Here is a 21,239-nt window from a genome sequence, read left to right on the forward strand (position 1 = left end):
TATTATTCTGTAGAAAGGAAATACAACAAGTCAATACGAGATTCTAAGGGCGTGAACCTCATATATAAACCACAAGATCACTAAGAAAGGAAATAGTTTAGAAGGCGGTGGTTAGCCCGGGATGGAGTAAGCAGTGGCGGAGGTGTTTAATCTTAAACGCATATTTTTTCCTTTGTTTACCATCGTCTAAATATACCAGTGATCTGTTCCTATTTCAAAAGAAATTTTCCTCGAAGAAAAACTAAAACGAGTTGGCAGCATTTCAAATACTTTAATCGGATTAAATTTCGCGAGCTAAAAAAAGCATTTCAAATATGACTTCTCCAACTTGTGATTGGCGATAGAAAGAGCTAATCCCGGACAAACTTGGAGTTCAAAAGCAAAGAAATCATTCATGGCAAAACTTTGAACACAAGGATAAACAGATGTAAACTTAAAAAGAATGTAAATTTTTGAAAAATTTAAAACAGCGATGTAAAAATTATTTTTATTTCTTGACTTTAAATAAGAAAGTTATAATTCCGTTACCAAAAAAAACTAGGAGTAAATTTTTATACATTAAAAAACGAGTTTTATTATCTTAAATCTACCGTCATAAAATATTCATCTTAAATTCCCAATGTCTCCTCAAAACCAGAATTGTTCGTAGATGAGGTCATTCCAAGCAGGACATCATTTCAAGGGCTATCCTCCCCATAATGACTCCATCATCATTAACTATAATTCCATTCATGTCAACAACAATCCATTGCGAAAAGGTTGTTCTCCATAGAAATCGCACCCAAAATGAAAAGGTTCGTCTCCAATGAATTTTCAACCAATATGTACTACAGCATGCGTTTCAATCTCATTTGATTGTTTTTAAATCTCTGGAGTAAAACCCGTACTTCGGGTTCACTGGCATCCATGGAATCTAAGTCGACCAGATATGAAGTGGTCGTTTCAAATAATGATCTGCACATTGATAGTCTATAATGAAAAGTAGTGTGATGGGTTACAAATTGTTTTTGAAATTAGCCAAAATTTTTGGCAAAAGCTTTTTAGACAATCTACGCATGGCAAACGATAGCCCTTAACCCAACAAGCATAAATATGGTACAATATCATATTCTACACATCGATAGTCTGGAATGAAAAGAAGTGTGATGATGGTTGCGCAAAACTGCTACGTATAAAAAACTACATCAACCATTTAAGTGCCACGGCCATTTTTTTCTAGTTCAAACTTTAAAAGCTTATATCTCCGGATCTAGAAGGAGTGGTGTAGGTGGAGGTCTGCAAGGGGGTACTTAGGCACAAATGAGTGCTGGGTACGTGCGGACGGTAAGGGTCGGTTTTTTCACCTTTCAAAGTCTCTCTAAGGGTCGCAAAAATCAGAAAGCTTTAAATAAGTCTCATTTTAAGGGTCGGAAAATTTTAGGATTTTAGGATTTTTTTTTCAAAATCGAAGAAAAAAAAAAAAAAGTCTCTAAGGGTCACCTTTTCAGCAAAAATCAGTCTCTCTAAGGGTCGGTTTTCGGAGGTCCCGTCTACACATACCCCTCATCCTCCAACCCTCTAGTACCATCCCCCAGGATAAAAAAATACATTACAAAGCTTTTAGAGAAACTTATATTAATGGTGTAACTTTGGTAAAAGAATGATAGAGACAAATTTCGAAAAAGCCCGTTCAAAAAAGTATATTCCAATTTGTTTTATAGAAACAGAGAGGTGTTTTGACCTAACAATCTGTATAGAAACTATGGGAACAAGTTGGAGTTTTTACAAGCTCTCGTTTGATTCAGTTGGTCGTTAAGCTGTAATAAAAAGTTTTTGTTAATTTATCTAAAGAACGTTTCATTTCTATTACTTCAAATGACCAATTGTTATAAAGTATCTTATAAAAACTCCATCTCATCTCGGGAAGAAATTGAGAAATGAGGAAGAATATTATTCAATAATTATTGCCATGGTGATTAACTCCCGGCGGATTTTATTAAAACTACTTCCCATTCATTTAATGTCTCAAGAGACATAATCACCATGGTAATTGTTTGAATACGAGGCAAGTGATGTTCGTGACGTAATTTATGAAACCGTCTATTACTTAAAGAAATACTAAAATGGCTTACCTCGCAGGGGGGGGTCAAGCAGTTAATCCAGAACATCATCCGTAGTAACTGATTTTGGATGATATTTAGGACCATCCACCCATTCTGACACTTAATCCACACTGGATTTACTGTTTTTCAGTCACAATCTTTGTATACCACCCCCTAAAACAGTCCACCGGGGCATTTTGGCATGCATTAAGTTATTTTAATTGATGTTGGTCGACTTTCTAAGTAATTTTCAATGCATTTCTTTTAAAGACATGAATAGCTATGAAAATATAAAATCTAAAGAAAAAATATCTAAATCTAGTATGAACAGGTAAGAAAATAAATCAAAACAGCAAAATGATAAAAGGCAGTAAGTAACAAAATATAGCAAGCGTTATTGCATAACTCAAAAAAAATTCAAATATCTCATTTTTTAAATCAACATTCAAAGTCAGTTAGATCTAGTTAGATTTTGTGGTTTTAACTAGGCTGCAAACCCAATCTTTAAGTGTTCCCAACGATGTAGAACTTGCTTGGGGTTAGGTGCCCCACTCACCCTATAATTTTTTCAAATTGACATTTTGATAAAAAGGTTATACAAGCTCGCAAGCAGGCTGTTCCACCTGAAATATATTTCGCAAATTGTCTACCATTTTTAATCTGTTTTAATCGGATTTTTGTTTACAAAAAAAGGGGCGAATCACCCGATTTTATAACAGCTTGAAAATTAGTGAAAACGGAATTTGTAAACAAAGCAGGAGAAAGTTAAAGCAAGACTTTGATGCAGCTTGACGTTTTAAAGACAGAAGAAGAGGCAAAAACGAGCATGAAATCAGAATAAATGAATTTTACAGAATGACAGAAAATGCAGTTAGTCCACTTTTTTTTCCCAGAATTCTTTCAGAGACCACCCCTTTGGCAGTTAATCCACTCTTGGATTAGCTATATTTTTCAAAATTTGAAAATGGACCACCACGGTCAAAAAAGGCATAGTGTTTTGGATTAACTGCTTGAACCCCCCCTGTACCTCGTTGATTCAAACTTGTTGTTAAGTGCAAACGATCCCCAAAGATGCAAAGGTTTACCCAGCGTTTTCCATGTGATTTCCTGGGAAAATAATGGATGGATTGGTTACATCAACCTACTGCAGTAGACATTTCCTTGTGTGTTTTTCCAAAGAAAACCTTAGTATAGAAAGAATCGCACTTAAAATATTTCAGATGGAAAATCTTTTCGTGGCATCATCACGATCCGAGTTTGAACTTAGACAACTCAGGACCGTACGTAGTCTAGCAAGCTCTAGATGACTAATTCAGACATAAAGCAAAAAGTAACGGAGGAAACATAGGAAATATAGTCTATACTATAATTTTAGTTTATACAAACTAAACCCCGTAACAATAATATAAAAGAGATGATATAAAAAAAAATCGTATTATCATATAACGCCTATACTACTGTATTACAGGCATTATAAACGACTCCAGTCTAGACCGTAAGCAATACCGAGTCTGAAACTGAAAATCGCTTAATAATAAGCCGCCGTAAAAAAGACCATTAACACCGATAGTCAACATCAAAACTACACCTAGACATTTAAGAACCAATCAGGAAAGAGTATGATACCTTTAGACCAATCAGCGTTGCATACGTCATCAACAGTGAAGAGATAGGAACTTCCATTTCCAGAAACATGGAGAAAACCCACGTTTGATCAAGATTCAATTCACATGCTCTGATTTCCATTTGGTTCACTAAAAAGTCTAAAGAAATCAGAATTTAAATCTCGAAGTTAATATCTTGAAAGAATGGTCTAAAGAGGTCTTTCGTGCTTAGTTAAGTTGCTCAATTTCCGCCATTATGGAAGCAAACGTTCCGTTCACACAAGGGATGGCTTCTACAGATTAGAACGTTTGCTCCCATAATGACGCAACAATTACGTAACTTTTCCACAAAATTACGTATGGAAAACCAGTGGAAAGGCTTCATTACTTAGGATATTTACAAAGTACCATTATTAATGAACCATTTGTCGATAAATCTTTTATTCTATATTCACAGATTCATCATGTTTCTTAGATAGGCTAACTACCTATGATTTCCCGTGAAATTATGTCAAGTTTTGCCTATTAGTCCGCCATGTTGTTTTCTATCTTAAGACAGATTTTCGACCGTTCGGATTCAAAACATTCGAATTCCGCTGTTACCTACTATAATAGAATACAAAATGGCGGACTAGTCAGCTCTTGAACTAGACACACTTCATATACATGATATGCACCACTGGAGAGTCTTCTGAGATCTTTTAAAATCTTCCACCCAATACGTCACTTAAACAATAGAAAAAGTGACGTATTGGGTGGAACAAAAACACCAGAAACGTTGCATAATTTCGTGAAGTCATTGCAGTGGTGCATATCATGAATTATATGGGAAGTCTGATCCAGTCAAGTAGTTAGATATCAGCGATCTAGACACAAAATTATCCAACCATCATACTTATAGGGAAGAATTGCTCATTTTGAGCGTATTCTTTTCCATGTTTGATCATTTCCATAGCAACCACTTTCCCCTTTTCTTCCATTGGTAGATGACGCACTTCTGTGAACACTACATAAAGAAAATAGAAGAAACTTTATTTAGGCTGAATAGTTGCTTGATTGTAAATCACCCAACCGAAGTACACAATCAAGGCCAGGGTATAAAGAAATTTCCACAGCAATTGTACGAACTTATAAGACTCAATGTATGTACCATAGCAATGTCTTCTGACATTACATCACGGACCCAACAGATGATTTGTAGTAAGAGTGACGTAAAACTAGTCAATACGTCACTTGCAACCAATCAACTGTTGGGTCCGTGGAAGACATTACAATGGTGCATATCATGAATTTCATATGAAGGATTCGACTTAAAAAATATGAGATGAAATAACACCTCATTAATGAGAGCACCGATTAACCACTCTACGCTCCTCAACAAGTTTCTTATCATCAAACTGGATTAACTGGCATTATTCATTGACTTACATTTATCTTGAATTTCTTTCCAGATCTGTTTGACTAGGGTTTCATTATTATGATTGGCACAAGCGATGATGTCCAGCTTGCATTCAGGAAGTGAAAACTCCTCCGCAAACTCTCCGTATAACTGGAAAACGAGAAAAGAGAGCAGAGAGATAAAAAACCAATTCATGATATGCACCACTGCAATGACTTCACGAAATTATGCTACTTTTCTGTTTTTGTTTTTTCACCCAATACGTCACTTTTTCTATTGTTTAAGTGATTGTATTGGGTGGAAAATTCTAAAAGTTCTCAGAAGACTCTCCAGTGGTGCATGTCATGAATAGTCGCTAACGCTACAAGAGGTTTGAGTCCCAGTGTTAACAAGGTAAAATGACGTAAAAAATAAATGTGAACATAAGTGCAATAACATATTTAACCATTGTAAATTCAAACTGGACACCATCCCCATTCATTAAGGTCGACAGATTATCGAGAGAGTATTTCAAAAACTTAAAATTAAGGAAGATTCAGAAAGAAAATGAAAGAATTAAGTATCAGCTTCACTTCACGTTATTAATGTTCTTTTTTTTTTTGGAATCTTTTGTGTCAAATCAAGGAAGAAATTGATTTCAGTGTTACCACATTAATCTATTTCAGCTTAAACGTTTGTAGACTCTTGAATTCTGTCCTTAGAATCATAAAGAAAATCGGAAAACATTCCCTTACAGTTGAAATGTCGAACAATTTGGAGTTCAGTTTAACCATTGCGTCATTCATTTCCGGTGAATTACTTTTCTTCTTCGAAAGCTCCTCGAAGATTTTCAATTGCACACGAGCTACCTGAAATCACAATTGAAAGAGGTAACAATCAAAAGACTTCGAACTTCCAAAGTATTGGGTTAAGATCTATCAGCTAGACGAGGAAATAAGTTTTATATGGCTATTCCGGAAAAATATTCAACCACGATTGATCCCTACCGGCGCTATCCAGACAAAAACGACTAACGTAACAGAACTGGAATGACCGTATAGCCGTAAGACCTTTTAATCTCGCTATCGGTAGTATAATTGCTTCAGAAAAGACATAGAGAAGACAACCACTTGTTTTGACGAATAAAGGTAACAAAAAACTGACTAAAAATCTCGTCTAGTTTCAAATAGGAAGATCGGATGGCCGTGGACTCTGAGAAAAGAAATCTTGGGTCAATGTTCTAATGATAAAATAAACTACGCCGAAATCCATGCATAGATATAGCTTAAACAAATTTTTTATGATATAATCGAAAGGAGGCTGACAAAGCAGAATAAACAAAAAAGGCGCGGGAGGGGAAAGATTATTCTATCTTTGTTTAAAATAATAAGCAAACAATAGGAGATACGTTAAGGGATGCCCTTTCAGAAAATGATACGACAAAAAAGAAAAGCACGTCAAAAAGTGAAGGGGAAGCATACATCTAGTTTCTCTTCGATCTCCTGTAAGAATTCTCCTTCGTTAGAGTTAGCAGTTGAACTGAAAGTCTTCGTGGTGACCACAGCCCTGGATAAATATTCCATTCGATTGTGAATCGTAAGTGATGGTCTATGGGGATGAAAAAAAAGAAAAATGAAATAATAGACATTGATACTAGCCTAGAGTAGCTGTCCAAAGAGACTGTTTTAGCTACACGACGTTTAGGCTACGTCATATCTTCCTTCCAAGTCCAACACAAGTCATGTTAGAGTAGGCAAAAAGAGGGCAGAAAAATGGCAGTTAAAATCTTTGCTTGAAAAAGATTTAAAGGAGTCTTTGCATTGAAGTCAAAAGAGAAAAATACATTGACTTTAGACAACCAAGTTTCTGTCGAATCTGATACACATTTTGACTAGGTAGAGAGAAAAGTGGGCCGTCTAAACCAGACCTAAGATCTGAACACTTAGACCATGTTCACACGTTACTGTTCCGTTTCTCTCCGGTATGATTTTCGCCACGGATCGAGTGTGTTCATATTGGTTTCGAAACGTTTCGGAACAGTTCCGTTCCGATGAAAAAAATGGAGCGAAACCGTTTCGATTTGTTTTGCTTTGTAAAGTCTTCTTTTTTTGACGTTTCGAATTTTGACGTTCACACTTGTTTCGGAGCCGTTTCGGAATGGAACGGAACGGAACCGTAACGTCTGAACATAATACAAGAAATACAAGAAATTTGTTTTCAACATTCATGAGCATACCCTTGCATTTCGGCGAGTTTGAGAAGGATTTTCGCAGCAGCAATGAAGTTGTTGTTTTTCTCATAATACATCCAGACCAAGTCAAGTGTCTTCTTGTTGCCAGGGTGCTGTCAAGAAAAAATTGCCAAAAGTGATTTTACTTTTGAAAATCCAGTCAAAGAAGTCCATCCCATGTTTGATTCGCACAAAATTTGTGATGATTCAGTACTTTAATACAATAATGACTGGTTAGTGAGGGCTGTACTGAGAAATATTGCCCGAGGTCAAGTAACGACCGAGCTTGCGAGTGACGTCACAATGAATTTTCCTGACGACGGGCAACTCTGGGCAGTGTAGGCCCGTCGTCATGCGAAAAGAACCAATTGCATTGCGCAAAAAGCCGTGTAGCCCGCTTTGAAAACCAGTTAACAAAAAGTATTAAACGCCAAAGGTGGTTTGTAGTGATTTGTAATTGGTCGGTGCCTGACACTATCTTGAGTTGGATAAATTTCTGGAAAAATTTCCCAGAACTATGATTCCCCCCAAACGGGAAGGTCTCTCTGAAGTTTCATTACAATCTATTTTTCTGTTATTCAGTGCTTCCTGATTAGGCTCAACTTTCCCGTTCGAGGGCAGTTTCAAAAGAAAATTGATTAAAGCAAAATTAAACAAGTGAAAAACCTTGAAATTCAACGCTTTATCGCCTATAAAACGTTTCAGTTTTTGCTCGTTATCGTACATTTTCGCGTGAGATTCAGTCATTTTTCGACTTTCCGATAAGAAAGAATCTTCCCTGTCTAGTGGCATGGCGGAGACTGTTGGTGAAGCAAACATCAATTGATTGACGATTCGATATTAAAAACCTCTTACCTGTTGTGCTGCGAGTGTGATGAGATAGTGTTCCAAAAATGGTGATTTGATCTGCAACACGAAAGAGATGAAGGAATAAATAATATTACTGACGAAGGTCCTATCGGAATAATGGTCGGCCTTTGATGTACCGCATCCCCGGTCGGGCTCAACGGCCCATGCGCGTAAGCCTGAAAGAATTTTGTTTAGACCCGACAATCCCGAAAAAGAAGGCCGGAATCACTGATAGACAAACGTTTTCTCTCTCTGATCGCTATGCAAAGCAATATATTCATTTAAAGGTTTGCTTAATCAACAAATTCACATCGTCAACAAGTAACAACCACTGTGTAGATAGATAGAGTCGATATTTTACGTGAATAGCCCAGTAATCTAGGACTTGTAGACAGTCTTTCCATTGTTTCCACGGGGTCCACGGCCAGCCGGCTCGGCTATCTATGAACTGAACAGAACATTGGAAGGAGCGGGGATTCGAACCACGAATCCCTGGTTTGAGACGCTGACACCTTTGACCACTTGGCCATCGCTCCTTAAGCGATGTGTCGTCACTAGAAGAATCATACCAACCTGTAACAATGTGTTTGTTTGGTCTTTCTTGATCAACCAATCAAATAGCGCCACGTGGAATAATTCATCACGTGATGTTAACGAACGAGTGATAATGTTGTCGTACTGCGGTGAGAGAAAAGTAAAGATGTTAACGAACGAGTGACAATGTTGTCGTACTGCGGTGAGAGAAAAGTAAAGATGTTAACGAACGAGTGATAATGTTGTCGTACTGCGGTGAGAGAAAAGTAAAGATGTTAACGAACGAGTGACAATGTTGTCGTACTGCGGTGAGAGAAAAGTAAAGATGTTAACGAGCGAGTGATAATGTTGTCGTACTGCGGTGAGAGAAAAGTATGTTAACGAACGAGTGATAATGTTGTCGTACTGCAGTGAGAGAAAATTATATTAACGAACGAGTGATAATGTTGTCGTACTGCGGTGAGAGAAAAGTATGTTAACGAACGAGTGATAATGTTGTCGTACTGCAGTGAGAGAAAATTATGTTAACGAACGAGTGATAATGTTGTCGTACTGCGGTGAGAGAAAAGTATGTTAACGAACGAGTGATAATGTTGTCGTACTGCGATGAGAGAAAAGTATGTTAACGAACGAGTGATAATGTTGTCGTACTGCAGTGAGAGAAAATTATGTTAACGAACGAGTGATAATGTTGTCGTACTGCGGTGAGAGAAATTAGTACTGCGGTGAGAGAAAATCAAAATACTTTTAGGAAGAAAATTTGAATTGAATTTACTCTAATCCCCATTAAAAGTTGAACCCTTAGATTTATAAAGCCCGAAGGGTTACTGATGTCGTGCTTTTTGCTGAGGTTAGGTAGGAAATCCTGCCTAGGCCACGTGACATTACAATAAAATTTCAGCGCTTGACCAATAAGAAGTTTCGCACGTTTTCGAAAACAATAGTTGTAACATTATTTGTGATTTGCTTGGAAGAGCTTAAAGCACAACATTTGATCTAGCCCTTCGAGCTTTACAGAAATCTGTGGTTGAACCAGGTTGAACTATTTACTGATATAAAATGACATTGCACTGACCATGAAGACAGCAAAGATTTTTAATCCGAAAAATGTCTCAAATTTTGAAAAAAGACACGGCCTTCTATCCTAGACTGCACGCATCCCCTCTGATATAAGGGATACGTATCGTCTACAATATTTCTGTCCCATACATCAAAATAAATGCAGTCTACTTCTACCCCCAGAATAAAATAAGTTACATACACAGCTTCGAAAACAAAGGATAAAAATCATTACATGGTTTTGTGCTGACTCAGCAGTCAGTGTGCTTATTTCACTGTTGACGGGCGGTCCAGGGCGTGAAGGTATGGAGAGTGTGGCGGGATTCGTGATTTGGTTCAACAAATTCTCCAATGTTTGCGTGATACAACTGTAGGCTTCGTTTCTGACAGAAAATTTGATTAAATTATTACAGTTTTAAAACACGATATTCTAAATAAAACATGCTGAAAAACAGTCCGATAAGTGGTCAAAAAAGTTTTTGTTTCGGACGGAATTCGATTTTAAACAACAAATTGGACAATATTCTTCAAATTTTGCAGAATTTGTAGACAATAATAATCTCTTTGTACAAAGATATTTCACTGAAGATGAGTTTATTAGATTATACCTCGCAGTGATGAAAGTCGCTTAATTTTCTTTGCTTAGAAAGCTTACCTGTAATTAAACATTTCCATCCCTTCCACGTCGTCACGCGGTTCGCCATTCTTGAAATAATGAAGCGCCACGCCCGTTGGATCACGTTTGACGGCGATGTTCAAGCACACTTCGACGATCCCTTCGTAAAAGTAATCTGAAAACCCAAGAAAATAGAGAATCAAAACACGACAGTACCACCCCGAAACCTACTGAGAACCTAGCCAACCCCTACAAATTTTTAAGCATTGTTTAGAAATAAAAACGGCAGAACTCGAAACAGTGGCCGTACATCCAACATTTGTCGACCAAAAACTACAGATGATTGACCCAAGGTGATATGCGTCCGTCAACTAACTGGAGAACAGGTCCTTAACAAAAAATGAGATCTTCCTTTTCCAAATAAGAACTCACAGCGTTGTTGTCGAGACAAAGCTAGTTATGTGTATGCACTGCATAATAAGATGCTTAGGAATCTTGCAAGAGATGCAGAATAAGAATCGACGGAGCTAAATTTTCTCTGATGTAAGTTAAATTTGTCTGAAAATGTGAGACATGTATATTCAAAGAAATAATTAAAAAACCGATAAAATTTGAAGACGAGATTGGTCCAAAAAAAAGGATTTATCAAAGCATATGCTTACACGATGCGAATTGATCACATGCCCATTGCAAGTCGACCAGGTGTGGTACTTCGGAGTAGAGCTTAAAAAAAGAATAAGGAAGATTATTAAGTTTAACGCCCCGAATATGGAGGAATCTTCAAGCAAGAAAAAGTGAAACCTTAAAATTGGCACCACATTTAGAATAACGGATTGAATATCCCTTTTCTTTTTTCTTTTTCAAATCTGGCGTTTACATGAAAACCACGTACGGGTCACTCGTCGTTTCAACGTCATTTTGTTGAAATCAATAGGAAATCCAGAATCTGACATTTTACTAGAATTGAAGTTCGTAGAAATCATGACCCTTTAGATCTGATTGCGCGAATATGACAACAGCAAACGAAAACCATTTTTTTTTAACATCTTGTACTAAAAAAGTATCTATTCCTCTTATTTCAAATAAGCATAATTATAAGGAGCTATGGGCTGTTCCATTAAATTTCCATACAGGGGGGGGTTGGATTAACAAATTCTTTACATACCCTAAAAGTAAGGGTGGACGAAAACAAAAATCAGTCCTTTACCCCCTGGAAATGTTTGTCCACCCCCTGTATGGGTATAAAATGGAATGGCCCAATGACCAAGTGGTCAAAGATGTCACCGATTACAAACACGAGGTTCGCGGTTCGAATTTCCCTTTCAGTTCATAGACAGCTGAGCCAGGCAGTCGTGGACCCCGTGAAAACAATCGAAAGACTGTCCAAAAGTCCAAGATTACTTGGTTATCCAGGTAAAATATCGACTCTATCTACAATCAGCGCCGAAATATATTGGTAATTTGGGGTATTTTAACGTTTTTCAGAATTTAAAGGTTTCTCAGCCTTATTGAAACATTTTTGAGCTTTTCGAGTCTTAAGTCTAGTAATGTTAAGACTCAGAGTTAAAACTGACTCTTCTACCGAACTGTACTTCAAAGCACTTAAAAATCACTTGTGGTATGAAAGTTTGGAGGTAATTCTCTTTCTGTTCCAAATATTTGGGCGCCGATTGTAGTTGTCTCCTTACCTCTGGAATACTGAAATTTACGGAAATAAACAAAGTATACCTTGATGGCTTCGAAGAAGTTTCGATTTCTTTCCACTGTGCTTTGAATTGAAGACGAGTTCTGCACAATTTTGTTCGCCTGAAAATATTATTGTATTGGTATTAAAAAGTACTAAAAGCCCAAAGCCTGCTAGTCGAGGCAAAAGGTCGATTCTCAAAAATGGAGTCTGACAAATCTAAAAATGCTAGATTCGAAAGAGAAAGAAAAATTCTTTTTTTGCTTATAACACTAATTTTGAGATTTGAAATCTTTGCCTCTATGATGGCAGCGTTAGTCGAAGAGAACAGTAAATGCAACTTTCAGAGGATTGGGAACTACACATCATTATGATACCTGCCGATTTATACGAACCGTTATGTGTGTAAATTTAATAACTGTAAAAATAGCGTTTATTGCAAAAGAAAATGATAGGAAAATGTCACATGGCTTTGTGGTACCTTAAGGGAACTAATTTTCGCGGTAACTAATTTTCGCGGTAGACACCCAAAAACGCAAAAATTAGTTCCACGAAAGTTAGTTACCGCGAAAATTAGTTCCCTCAGGTAGTGTATACATGTAGGTAGATTAAACATACCTTAGCACAAATAGCATCATCTGCGGAGAAGAGTGAAGGGCATGCGTTCCTCAAATAGTCACTGGTCGTCTCCACCGCAGTGTTGTCTGACATGCATGTGGCCATAACGCAATTCACCAGTTGTGTTGAAAGCTGGAAAGAGAGAGAATATGTGAGATCTTTCTCCAATGTAATTTCAACATAGTTCTTAAATGATCCCCAATGCTGATCCTTCTGCAAGGTCTTCGTGCTATCCAAAAATAAATGACCCTAAGAAGCTAGAATTTCTCCGTCTCATTCTTTGCATAACATACTACATTCATTGGATAGTTGATCAAAGAAAGATTTTTCATTACATCAGTAAATCAATATATGCAATTTCAATTTATTATGACTTTAAAAGAGCTGCAATCAGTCGACCCCCTTCTTGCTATCCCGCCCATTTTTAATGAAAATTCCAGATCTGCCTATCTTCAACTTTTAGGAGAATGCCCCACCTTGATAAAGAACATGCTCTACCATGTCTTATTGAGCATTTCATTCTTAGGCCATGGAGGATTTAAAAAATAATTCGAGAGTTAACCTGTTGTCCATTGGGTGAAAATAAATCTTTGAAAGCAATCTGTCGAATTTGTTCTTGGATTTCCTACAAAAAAACGTTACAATTGTAAGTGTGTTTCTTTTTTTTCATCTTTTAAAAATATATTAGATATGAGACTATTATAAAATTTGGAGAAATAAACTATAGACAAACAAAAATAATAAACTGACAATAAATATATAAATACTCGTATAAATAGATATATAGTTAAATAAAAGCAAATTAGATTCTTGAAAAACTCTCAGAAATACTCGGACAAAAAACTATGTCCTGTTCTGGAGTCCGTACGGGACTCACAGTACGCGAACCCCGAAAAAACACATAAATGGATTTTATCAGCTAATAATAATAAGATTTAATGTGTTTCTTGCGTCCGAAAATGAACTTGAGTACTAGTGAAATATGTAAACAACTTATGAATTAGGTAGAATGGAGTGAATACACCCAACTCATTATAAACGATTCTCTAGACAAGTTCAAAGAAAGTCCAAACAGAAGGTCTTCTTTTTGATTTTCTGTAAACTAACTTTTATGAGTGAATGAAGAGCGGTTCCTGTCAAACTGCGCAACATCATCAATAGTATTTGGGGAAAAGTAGATGCGTTTAGACTGCTATTGAATAGTGCTACAATGAGGGTAGCACTTACAAAAAATCCGATCAACTATTTTGCTTGGCCGGTATTGAGAAATTTCCTCCAGGTTATATATAAAGGTCAGAGGTCCACTGATAGATTTATAAAGCCCGAAGGGCTAGATGTAAAGCTTTTGCTGAAACGTGTGGTAGGGTATGAAAATGGTAGGAAATTCTACCTAAGTCACGTGACATTACAATAGAATTTCAGCGATTGACCAATCAGAAGCTTCGCGGGTTTTTGAAAACAATAGCAACAATATTTTTTCCGATATTCACTTATTTCGGGCATAAAGCCCGATATCTAGTCCTTCGGGCTTTATAAATCTATGGGTCCACTCACCTGGTTGGCATTATGGATGACGACATGAGACTGATGTTCACAGATCAGTCTCCACAGTTCCAATCCTTCGATAGACATGGATACCAAATGTAAGAACGCCATCAGGCTGCTCTTCTCCGTCAAATGACTGTTGTTTGACCCTGATGAATATGATATCGACAAAAACTTATAAATACATAATTTTAATCTAAATAACTTACCTTGTCTCCAAAATATGGAATTTTAATATAACTTTCCATATTCTTAGAGAGCCTATCGATCAAAGCCCAAGAAATCAAAACATCGAATCGTGGAAACAAGAAAACGACGGATCGAGAAAACTCAAAAGAATTGATGATAAATAAGTGCTGAACTTTTGTCTACAGAACTGAAACTTGTCTCCAAAAATGATAAGTCCACAATTCTGAGTGCCTAACTGTCAACATGGAAACAAAGCCCGAGGGATCGAATGCGAGGGTGGTTTTAAGAAATCCAGAAGGCCACGTATACTAATACTAGGCATCATTTGTTTTGGCAAAAGCAATCATCTAGGGAAGATAAGTGCAGTATACACGGTCATTAGCCTTCATGAGAAAATATATAATGATTGAAAAGACATTATTGCACCATTGCAATGTTTTTTAACATTACATCAATGGCCCAACAGCTGATTGGTTGCAAGTGACGTAACTGATTTTATGTCACCGACAACCAATCAGCTGTTTGGTCTGTGAGTGTATGATGTCAAATACATTGCAGTGATGCATATCATGAATAATGCTTGTTTTCTATGTAGAATACATTTCTCAATCACCCCTCTAGATCGATCCTGTACATACCGTGTTTTGGTGTGAGCGTATGGTAAGTTCTATGTACAGGTGATTGTGAGAGCGTTGTATCCGAATATTTTGTCAAGAAGATCTTCAGAGATTGCAATCGGACGATGAACCAAGATAAATCGGTCGCACTGATCCGACTCATCAACTGGAGGACGAGAGAGAAAATAATGATATGATCCATTTGTATTTTCTCAAAACAAAGATTATACTTATTTGTTACTTCACCTTTAGCTTTAGCATTTGTGCAATGTTTAGCTCTAGTTTAAGTGGCTAACTTTCTGACCTATTTATTCGAATTTTACAGTAGGCAAAAGTTGGTAGAATGTTAGCAGAAAAAATCTTTGCTTAACAAAGCAAGAAGTCAAAAGGCAATGCATTGAATTTCGACAGCCAATTTTCTACCCACTTTAATTCATAACTAAACATTATCTTAAGTCGATTTAGTTTGCCTTTTGTCAATGAAGAGCTTAAGAATATTGGATTGATGAGAATGAATGGACTAAAATATTAGATTGCATTTTTGAACAAAGAGGGGGTCTATGTAACAAACCCTGCATTACTAAAAAGAGACAAAAAGAACGAGAAATTTCATAAAGAACGACAAATTTCACCGTCCACAACCCTGACCAAAAGTGACTGTACCACCCCTACAGATTGATTCCTCTTTGTTTACCACGGGAATTAACTACTACTGTGGTTTAAAAGAACGACAAATTACGCATACGTGTTACGATGGTAGGATTTGCAAGACGAACCTGCTGGAAGAGGAGAATATAGAACAGGGAAAATTCAAATCAATCTCACTTGATGTTTTCCGTTGTAATCGATTCTCTCAAAAACCAGTGGGTAATTCCAAATCGGCCTATAAGAAAAGCGGAAATATAAATAAATATGGTCAAGAGACATGATGTTACTTTTAAATTGAGGTGCGTAGTGCTATTCTCATTTTGAAACTCAATGGAGAGTCATTTTGGGGTCATTTTACGATAACAATCTGTCTGATACACAAGAGGTCTTTACTTAGATCTCTTAATTTCATATGTCTAGATCTATTTTTTGCGACAAACAAATCAGCGACACCCTGCTTTATAGTAACTTTTAGGAAAAAAAAGTCTAAAAATTATTATAACACCAAAGAGAGTCGGTAAATTAAAGGTAGGGGTTTACGAAGAATATTTTGTCTCATTCCTCCAACGTGAACATAAATCTGATATTGATCGAGCGAGTGTATCTTACCAGTCAAACAATACGTTTCATAGAAAACTAACAACAGGTTACCTCATGATTCTGGTAAAGTAGAGATAGATTCCATTGTGTTTGCCAGAGAATGTTGATTGACCGTCATTGAGTTTGTTTTGTGTAGTTGTTTGGTTGACCAATGTTGAGTTCATATTTGGTGGTTGAGGCGTTTGGATGGTTTGATGCAGTCTGGAGAAAGAGAATGTTTCGTTTAAAGTTCTCCAAACATAAAGTCTACACAAAATAATTGCCAGTGTTGTGATTAAAACATAAGAAGCTTCGAAGAAATCAAGATCCGAATCTTAAGGTGATTCGCAGGTATATTTGGTAGTTTTATCCCCATTGACAAAGTCTAAAGTAATGTTTTTAATCTGCGATCATAAGAGAGTTTAAGAGCTCAAGGCTCATAAATCAATTTGTTAACATGAAGTTCTTGTTCTTCAATTGATATCTCACCCATCGGTGTTCCTAAGAAGCTTCCTTGGCTACTGCCGCCTTGTGTTGGGCTACGGACGATGTACGAGTTGTTTTGCATGGCTGGTTGTTGCATTGGATAGTTAGTGGTGGACATTGATTGCATCTCCTGAACTGCTTGTTCGTCACCGAAACGGAAGAAAGCTTCTGTTGCCAAATCTGCCAGCTAAATTAAAATAAGTAAAGAATGATAGAACAGAGCTATTATCAACAGTAATGTATAATGAAATAGAAGTCTAACTGCAAAGATCTTACTAAACGGCTAAATTATCAGAATCTAAAATAAGGACAAGACTGTATGACAAATAAAACAAAACGTGCAATAAAGGCAATGCTATGGGACGATTTGGCTGCATAATTTCACAAACGGTGTATATCATAGTGATTATCTCCATCTCTAGATGAAACTACTACATGAGACAAAACTATCCAGAACTCAAAATCTGAAATTAATTACCTCTTTTTCAGATTCTCGGCTTTGGCAAATGAGGACAAGAAAAGTCGCACAAGCTTGTGTGGTCTGAAAATAAAATGTGATCAACGGTCATTATATTTGAAGGATGCTGTTTTCATTGCTTTAGGTTTGAAAAAGAGCAACTTAAAATGAGACTTTCATACAATGGGCATGATACTGACAAAGGAACTTTAGGTTATGATCTGGAAGTTCGAAGAATGGAACTACCCAGGGTTATTTAGCCAGACATTTGGTAATTCCGACAATTTTGCCGTGTTTACCCAAATCGATTTTTGAAGTAAGGATGTATTGGTTTTGATACAGAAAAAGACTTGTTTGTTTTTCTTACTCCATATTGTTGGAAATAAGCAGCAATCAGGTCGGAATCAGCACCATAGCCAGATGAAAGAGCTGATTGTAATTGTTCAACAGGTCGTAATGTCGTAATGATGTGGCTTCCCTAAGTAATAATTTTTATTCTGAAGCACACAATATCTCTTGGAATACTAGTATACTTTTTTGGCACACCCAGTATTAAATGTTGCTTGTTGATATCAAAGAACAAAGTTTATTGCACAAATGATACTTTTGCGTAATGAAACTCTCCTCGCGTAACTTCCTTTTAAATAAAGCTTAATAAATATTAAATAACAGCACTTTGCCTACATACCTGTGCACTTAACAAAATGAATCGTCTGGGTGGATGAACATGTTCTGTGACAATGGCTGGTGGGTCTTGGAACGTTTCTTTGAAGAGATGACCCGGTGTATTTGTGTATTCTCCATAGTCAGGTATTTCGCCCAGAGACCATGTATGTCCATCTATGTTGAATGTTGACTGTCAAAGAAAAACAAAATATCTTTCATTTTCATTGATTTGCATGAAACTTGGAAAATACCAAACACACTGAAATTGCGGTTTGTGTAAACCGCAGGTTACAGGTCGCAGGTTACAGGTCACAGGTCAACAAAGTGCAGACCGGAAAAAAGATAATAAGATCATAACATATACATAACATAACATCAATACATAACGCATTAAATTACAAAAAAGTAATACATGTTATTTAGATATTATAAAATGACAATTGAATAGAATAACAACCTAGTGACACTTACTTACAAAAATAATGACAAAATCATAAAATATGATGCCTAACAATACAAAAGCACGAAAAATATTTATTATACAAAATGTGATGTAGATGGTGTAAATGGATAAAAAATGGCACCAAACAGAAGCTTGCAAGGTCCCTAAGAGAGTGGTTTTAGAAGGATGGAACTAATTAATTATTCAGTTATTTTTTAATGTCTTAGTGACAATTTTTGACAAATATATTAACAGAATCATAAAATCTGATGCAAGAAAAGACAAAAACACGAAAAATATTTATTATACAGAATGTGATGTTGATAGTGTGAATGGATATAAAATGGCACCAATCAGAAGCTCGTGAGTTCTCTGAGAAGGTAGTTTTAGAGCGATGTGTTTTATTATATGTAACCATCACAGTGCCGTAGCAACTGGGGGGGGGGGCAAGGGGGGGCTATGCCCCCCCAATAATTTTTTCAAAAATGGTTATTTTGCAAAATGCAAAGTTTTCCTTTTTTAATTTGTCATAATTGTCTTTATGTGCATGTTTTGAGTGTATTTTCAAGCAATCTAGAGCTCAAATTTTCAAAATTTTCCCCCTCGGGCCAAACCATGGTTGGCCCTCGCGGTGTCACTAAACTTCAGCCCCCCCAATATGAAAATGCTTCCTACGGCACTGCATCATATAACATTACAAACATTACAATATGTAATATACCTGTTTTACGTATAATATGGTTTCAAATATTTTCTGGTCTGCGTTATACACAGCTCAAACTGCGAAAGATCGATAAAAGCACATGGTTAAATTTTGATGTTTGAAATGGTTTTATATGGATGAAATTGCTTGAGAATTATGTTTTTGATAATTCTTTGTGTTTTCCAAACATTTTCCTCTGCAATGACATTGATTATAGTCAACCTGTCATCACTGACCTGTGACCTGTAACCTGTAACCTGTGACCTGTAACCTGCGGTTTACACAAACCGCTGAAGTTGGAAAAGGAAATTGGTTGAATAAGTTTCACTTAAAGCTTTAAGGCTGGTTTTCACGAAATTAGAGAATCTTATAATACCTGGCTTTCTTTCAGATTTGTTTTGAAAGGGAACGCATCTGGACTAAAACACCAGAATTTGTCCATATCACTTGATAAGCTTCCTATTGCTAAACAAAGACCTAAAAAGAAGAGACGTCACATTCTTGAGGTCTTCTGTTAATTTCAATTCTAGTTGCATTTTATTTGTATATTGATGTAAGTTAGGCCAACCCTAGAAAAATTTTCGTTTCCGGTCCACCGGGTGACGAAAAAAAAAGTCATGCGGGCGGCCGGGAAAAATTTTTCTTTGGTTCTTTTCATGATTTCTAATAAAAAAATTAGAAAGAAAAAAATCATCTCTCTGGCTGTTAGTGTTGCCCCACATTCTGTCTTTATATTTTTTCTTTCTTTCCCTGAAAGAAATGTGTTGCTATTAATTGCAAAAAGTTGTACTTTGTGATTTTTTTTCTAAGAATCAACTAACTTTTCATTCTAATAAATTGATTTATGCATAACACTATTTATTTGATCTTTAACGTCCAGAAAGCATGTTAAACCAGCAACATGCTGAATGGACCTACCTGATGATGAAAGCTAGATAATAAGGCAATAAGGATTCAGCAGCCAGGGAAGTTGTTTTGGTGGGTCCCCAGTCTTATTAAGTGTCAAAACTCTGCCATTTTTCAGGTTTGGCTCCCGGACTAATAGCTTTAGAGGCAGACAAACATCAAACATAGTTTCAAAGGAAAAGGTGACAAATAAACTCACCTTGTAACATAAGCAGACAAAGAAAAAGGTGACAAATAAACTCACCTCGTAACATAAGCAGATTCAGCAGCCAGAGAAGAAGAGTTTGCTGGAGCAACAAATCTAAATATGTATCCATTTGCTCACCCAGGTAACATACCTTAGGAAAAGGTCAAACAAATAATAATTACGAAATAATTCAGTAAACAAGCACTAATACAGTGGCCTAAGCTTGAAATTTTGCAAAACCTTAAGGTACCTTATCTAGGACTGCCTTGATAGGAGATTGATGGATTGATGGATCTATCTACTCTATATAATTAACATAATGTCAGCCTGGGTTTAGGTCCCAGGCAAAAATTAGGTCCCCACTGAGTTTCAAGTCCCCCAAAAGATTCATGAAATTTTTGGTAGCCCCCAAGGCTTTCGACCCCTACACTTTTAAAAGTTTGTTCCACGGAAAAAAAGTTAAAATAAAGAATTTTGCTGAAAATTGTCTCAAAATCATATTTTGGAGTGGCGAAAAAAAATAATTACTTTTATATTGCCTTCTTCAGTTCTGTAACATAAAATTCCACGAGAATTGTCCACAGCCAATTGAGATATTGCATCTAAAGGATAAGCAAAAAAATTCTAAAATAGTATTTCAGTTTATTAACAAATATATAACTAATCAATAAATTGTCTTATCTTTTAAAACAGTTTTCAGAAATTTGGAAGTGTGGTAGAGTGGTTAATAAAAGTTTGTGTGCTTGAGTTGAACACCTTCTCGATATACTAGTTTGAACAAAAAAAGTTGTAGATTATCATTATAACAATGAAGAACTATTATAAAGTTTCTTATTATATGCCTGTAGGCATTAAACAGCCAGTGAATAATTCCTGATATACCACAGCTATTATACCACGGCAGAAATTAGAAATTTTGACACTTTCATTTTGTTGTTATTGAAAAGATGCAATAAAATAGTTCAATTGTGAAAAGAAATACCTTCTTTATATATGGCATTTGTGACGAAATTTGGGACAAGAAATGACATTTTGCTGCTGGAATGGTTGATCTTGTAACATTGTTTTCCAAACCAAACTTTCTGAACCTGAAAAATGTTATCATTCATTCGTTCATACGCTCATACATTCATTCATTCATACGCTCATGCGCTCATTCAT

General features: G+C 36.3%; 1 protein-coding gene across 1 annotated transcript in view; it reads right to left on the minus strand.

Annotated features, from left to right (window-relative positions):
• Positions 1-460: 460 nt before the first annotated feature.
• The window catches only part of LOC136803432 (nuclear pore complex protein Nup155-like), a 158,958-nt gene continuing 138,179 nt past the window's right edge, over positions 461-21,239 (minus strand). The window contains exons 2-21 of the mRNA XM_067060151.1: positions 16,304-16,453; positions 15,830-15,887; positions 15,026-15,170; positions 14,208-14,347; positions 13,216-13,278; positions 12,654-12,785; positions 12,080-12,157; positions 11,014-11,074; positions 10,391-10,526; positions 9,971-10,118; positions 8,716-8,820; positions 8,149-8,199; positions 7,300-7,406; positions 6,545-6,671; positions 5,819-5,932; positions 5,114-5,234; positions 4,581-4,691; positions 3,708-3,844; positions 3,109-3,188; positions 461-969 (exon numbers count right to left, since the gene is read on the minus strand). Of these exons, the coding sequence (XP_066916252.1) occupies positions 828-969; positions 3,109-3,188; positions 3,708-3,844; positions 4,581-4,691; positions 5,114-5,234; positions 5,819-5,932; positions 6,545-6,671; positions 7,300-7,406; positions 8,149-8,199; positions 8,716-8,820; positions 9,971-10,118; positions 10,391-10,526; positions 11,014-11,074; positions 12,080-12,157; positions 12,654-12,785; positions 13,216-13,278; positions 14,208-14,347; positions 15,026-15,170; positions 15,830-15,887; positions 16,304-16,416 (2,169 nt within the window). The 5' untranslated portion in view covers positions 16,417-16,453 and the 3' untranslated portion in view covers positions 461-827. The remainder of the gene's footprint in view (positions 970-3,108; positions 3,189-3,707; positions 3,845-4,580; positions 4,692-5,113; positions 5,235-5,818; positions 5,933-6,544; positions 6,672-7,299; positions 7,407-8,148; positions 8,200-8,715; positions 8,821-9,970; positions 10,119-10,390; positions 10,527-11,013; positions 11,075-12,079; positions 12,158-12,653; positions 12,786-13,215; positions 13,279-14,207; positions 14,348-15,025; positions 15,171-15,829; positions 15,888-16,303; positions 16,454-21,239) is intronic.

Source organism: Clytia hemisphaerica, unplaced genomic scaffold, assembly GCF_902728285.1.
Source record: "Clytia hemisphaerica strain Z4C2 unplaced genomic scaffold, Clytia hemisphaerica genome assembly, whole genome shotgun sequence".
NCBI classification, from domain to species: Eukaryota; Metazoa; Cnidaria; class Hydrozoa; order Leptothecata; family Clytiidae; genus Clytia; species Clytia hemisphaerica.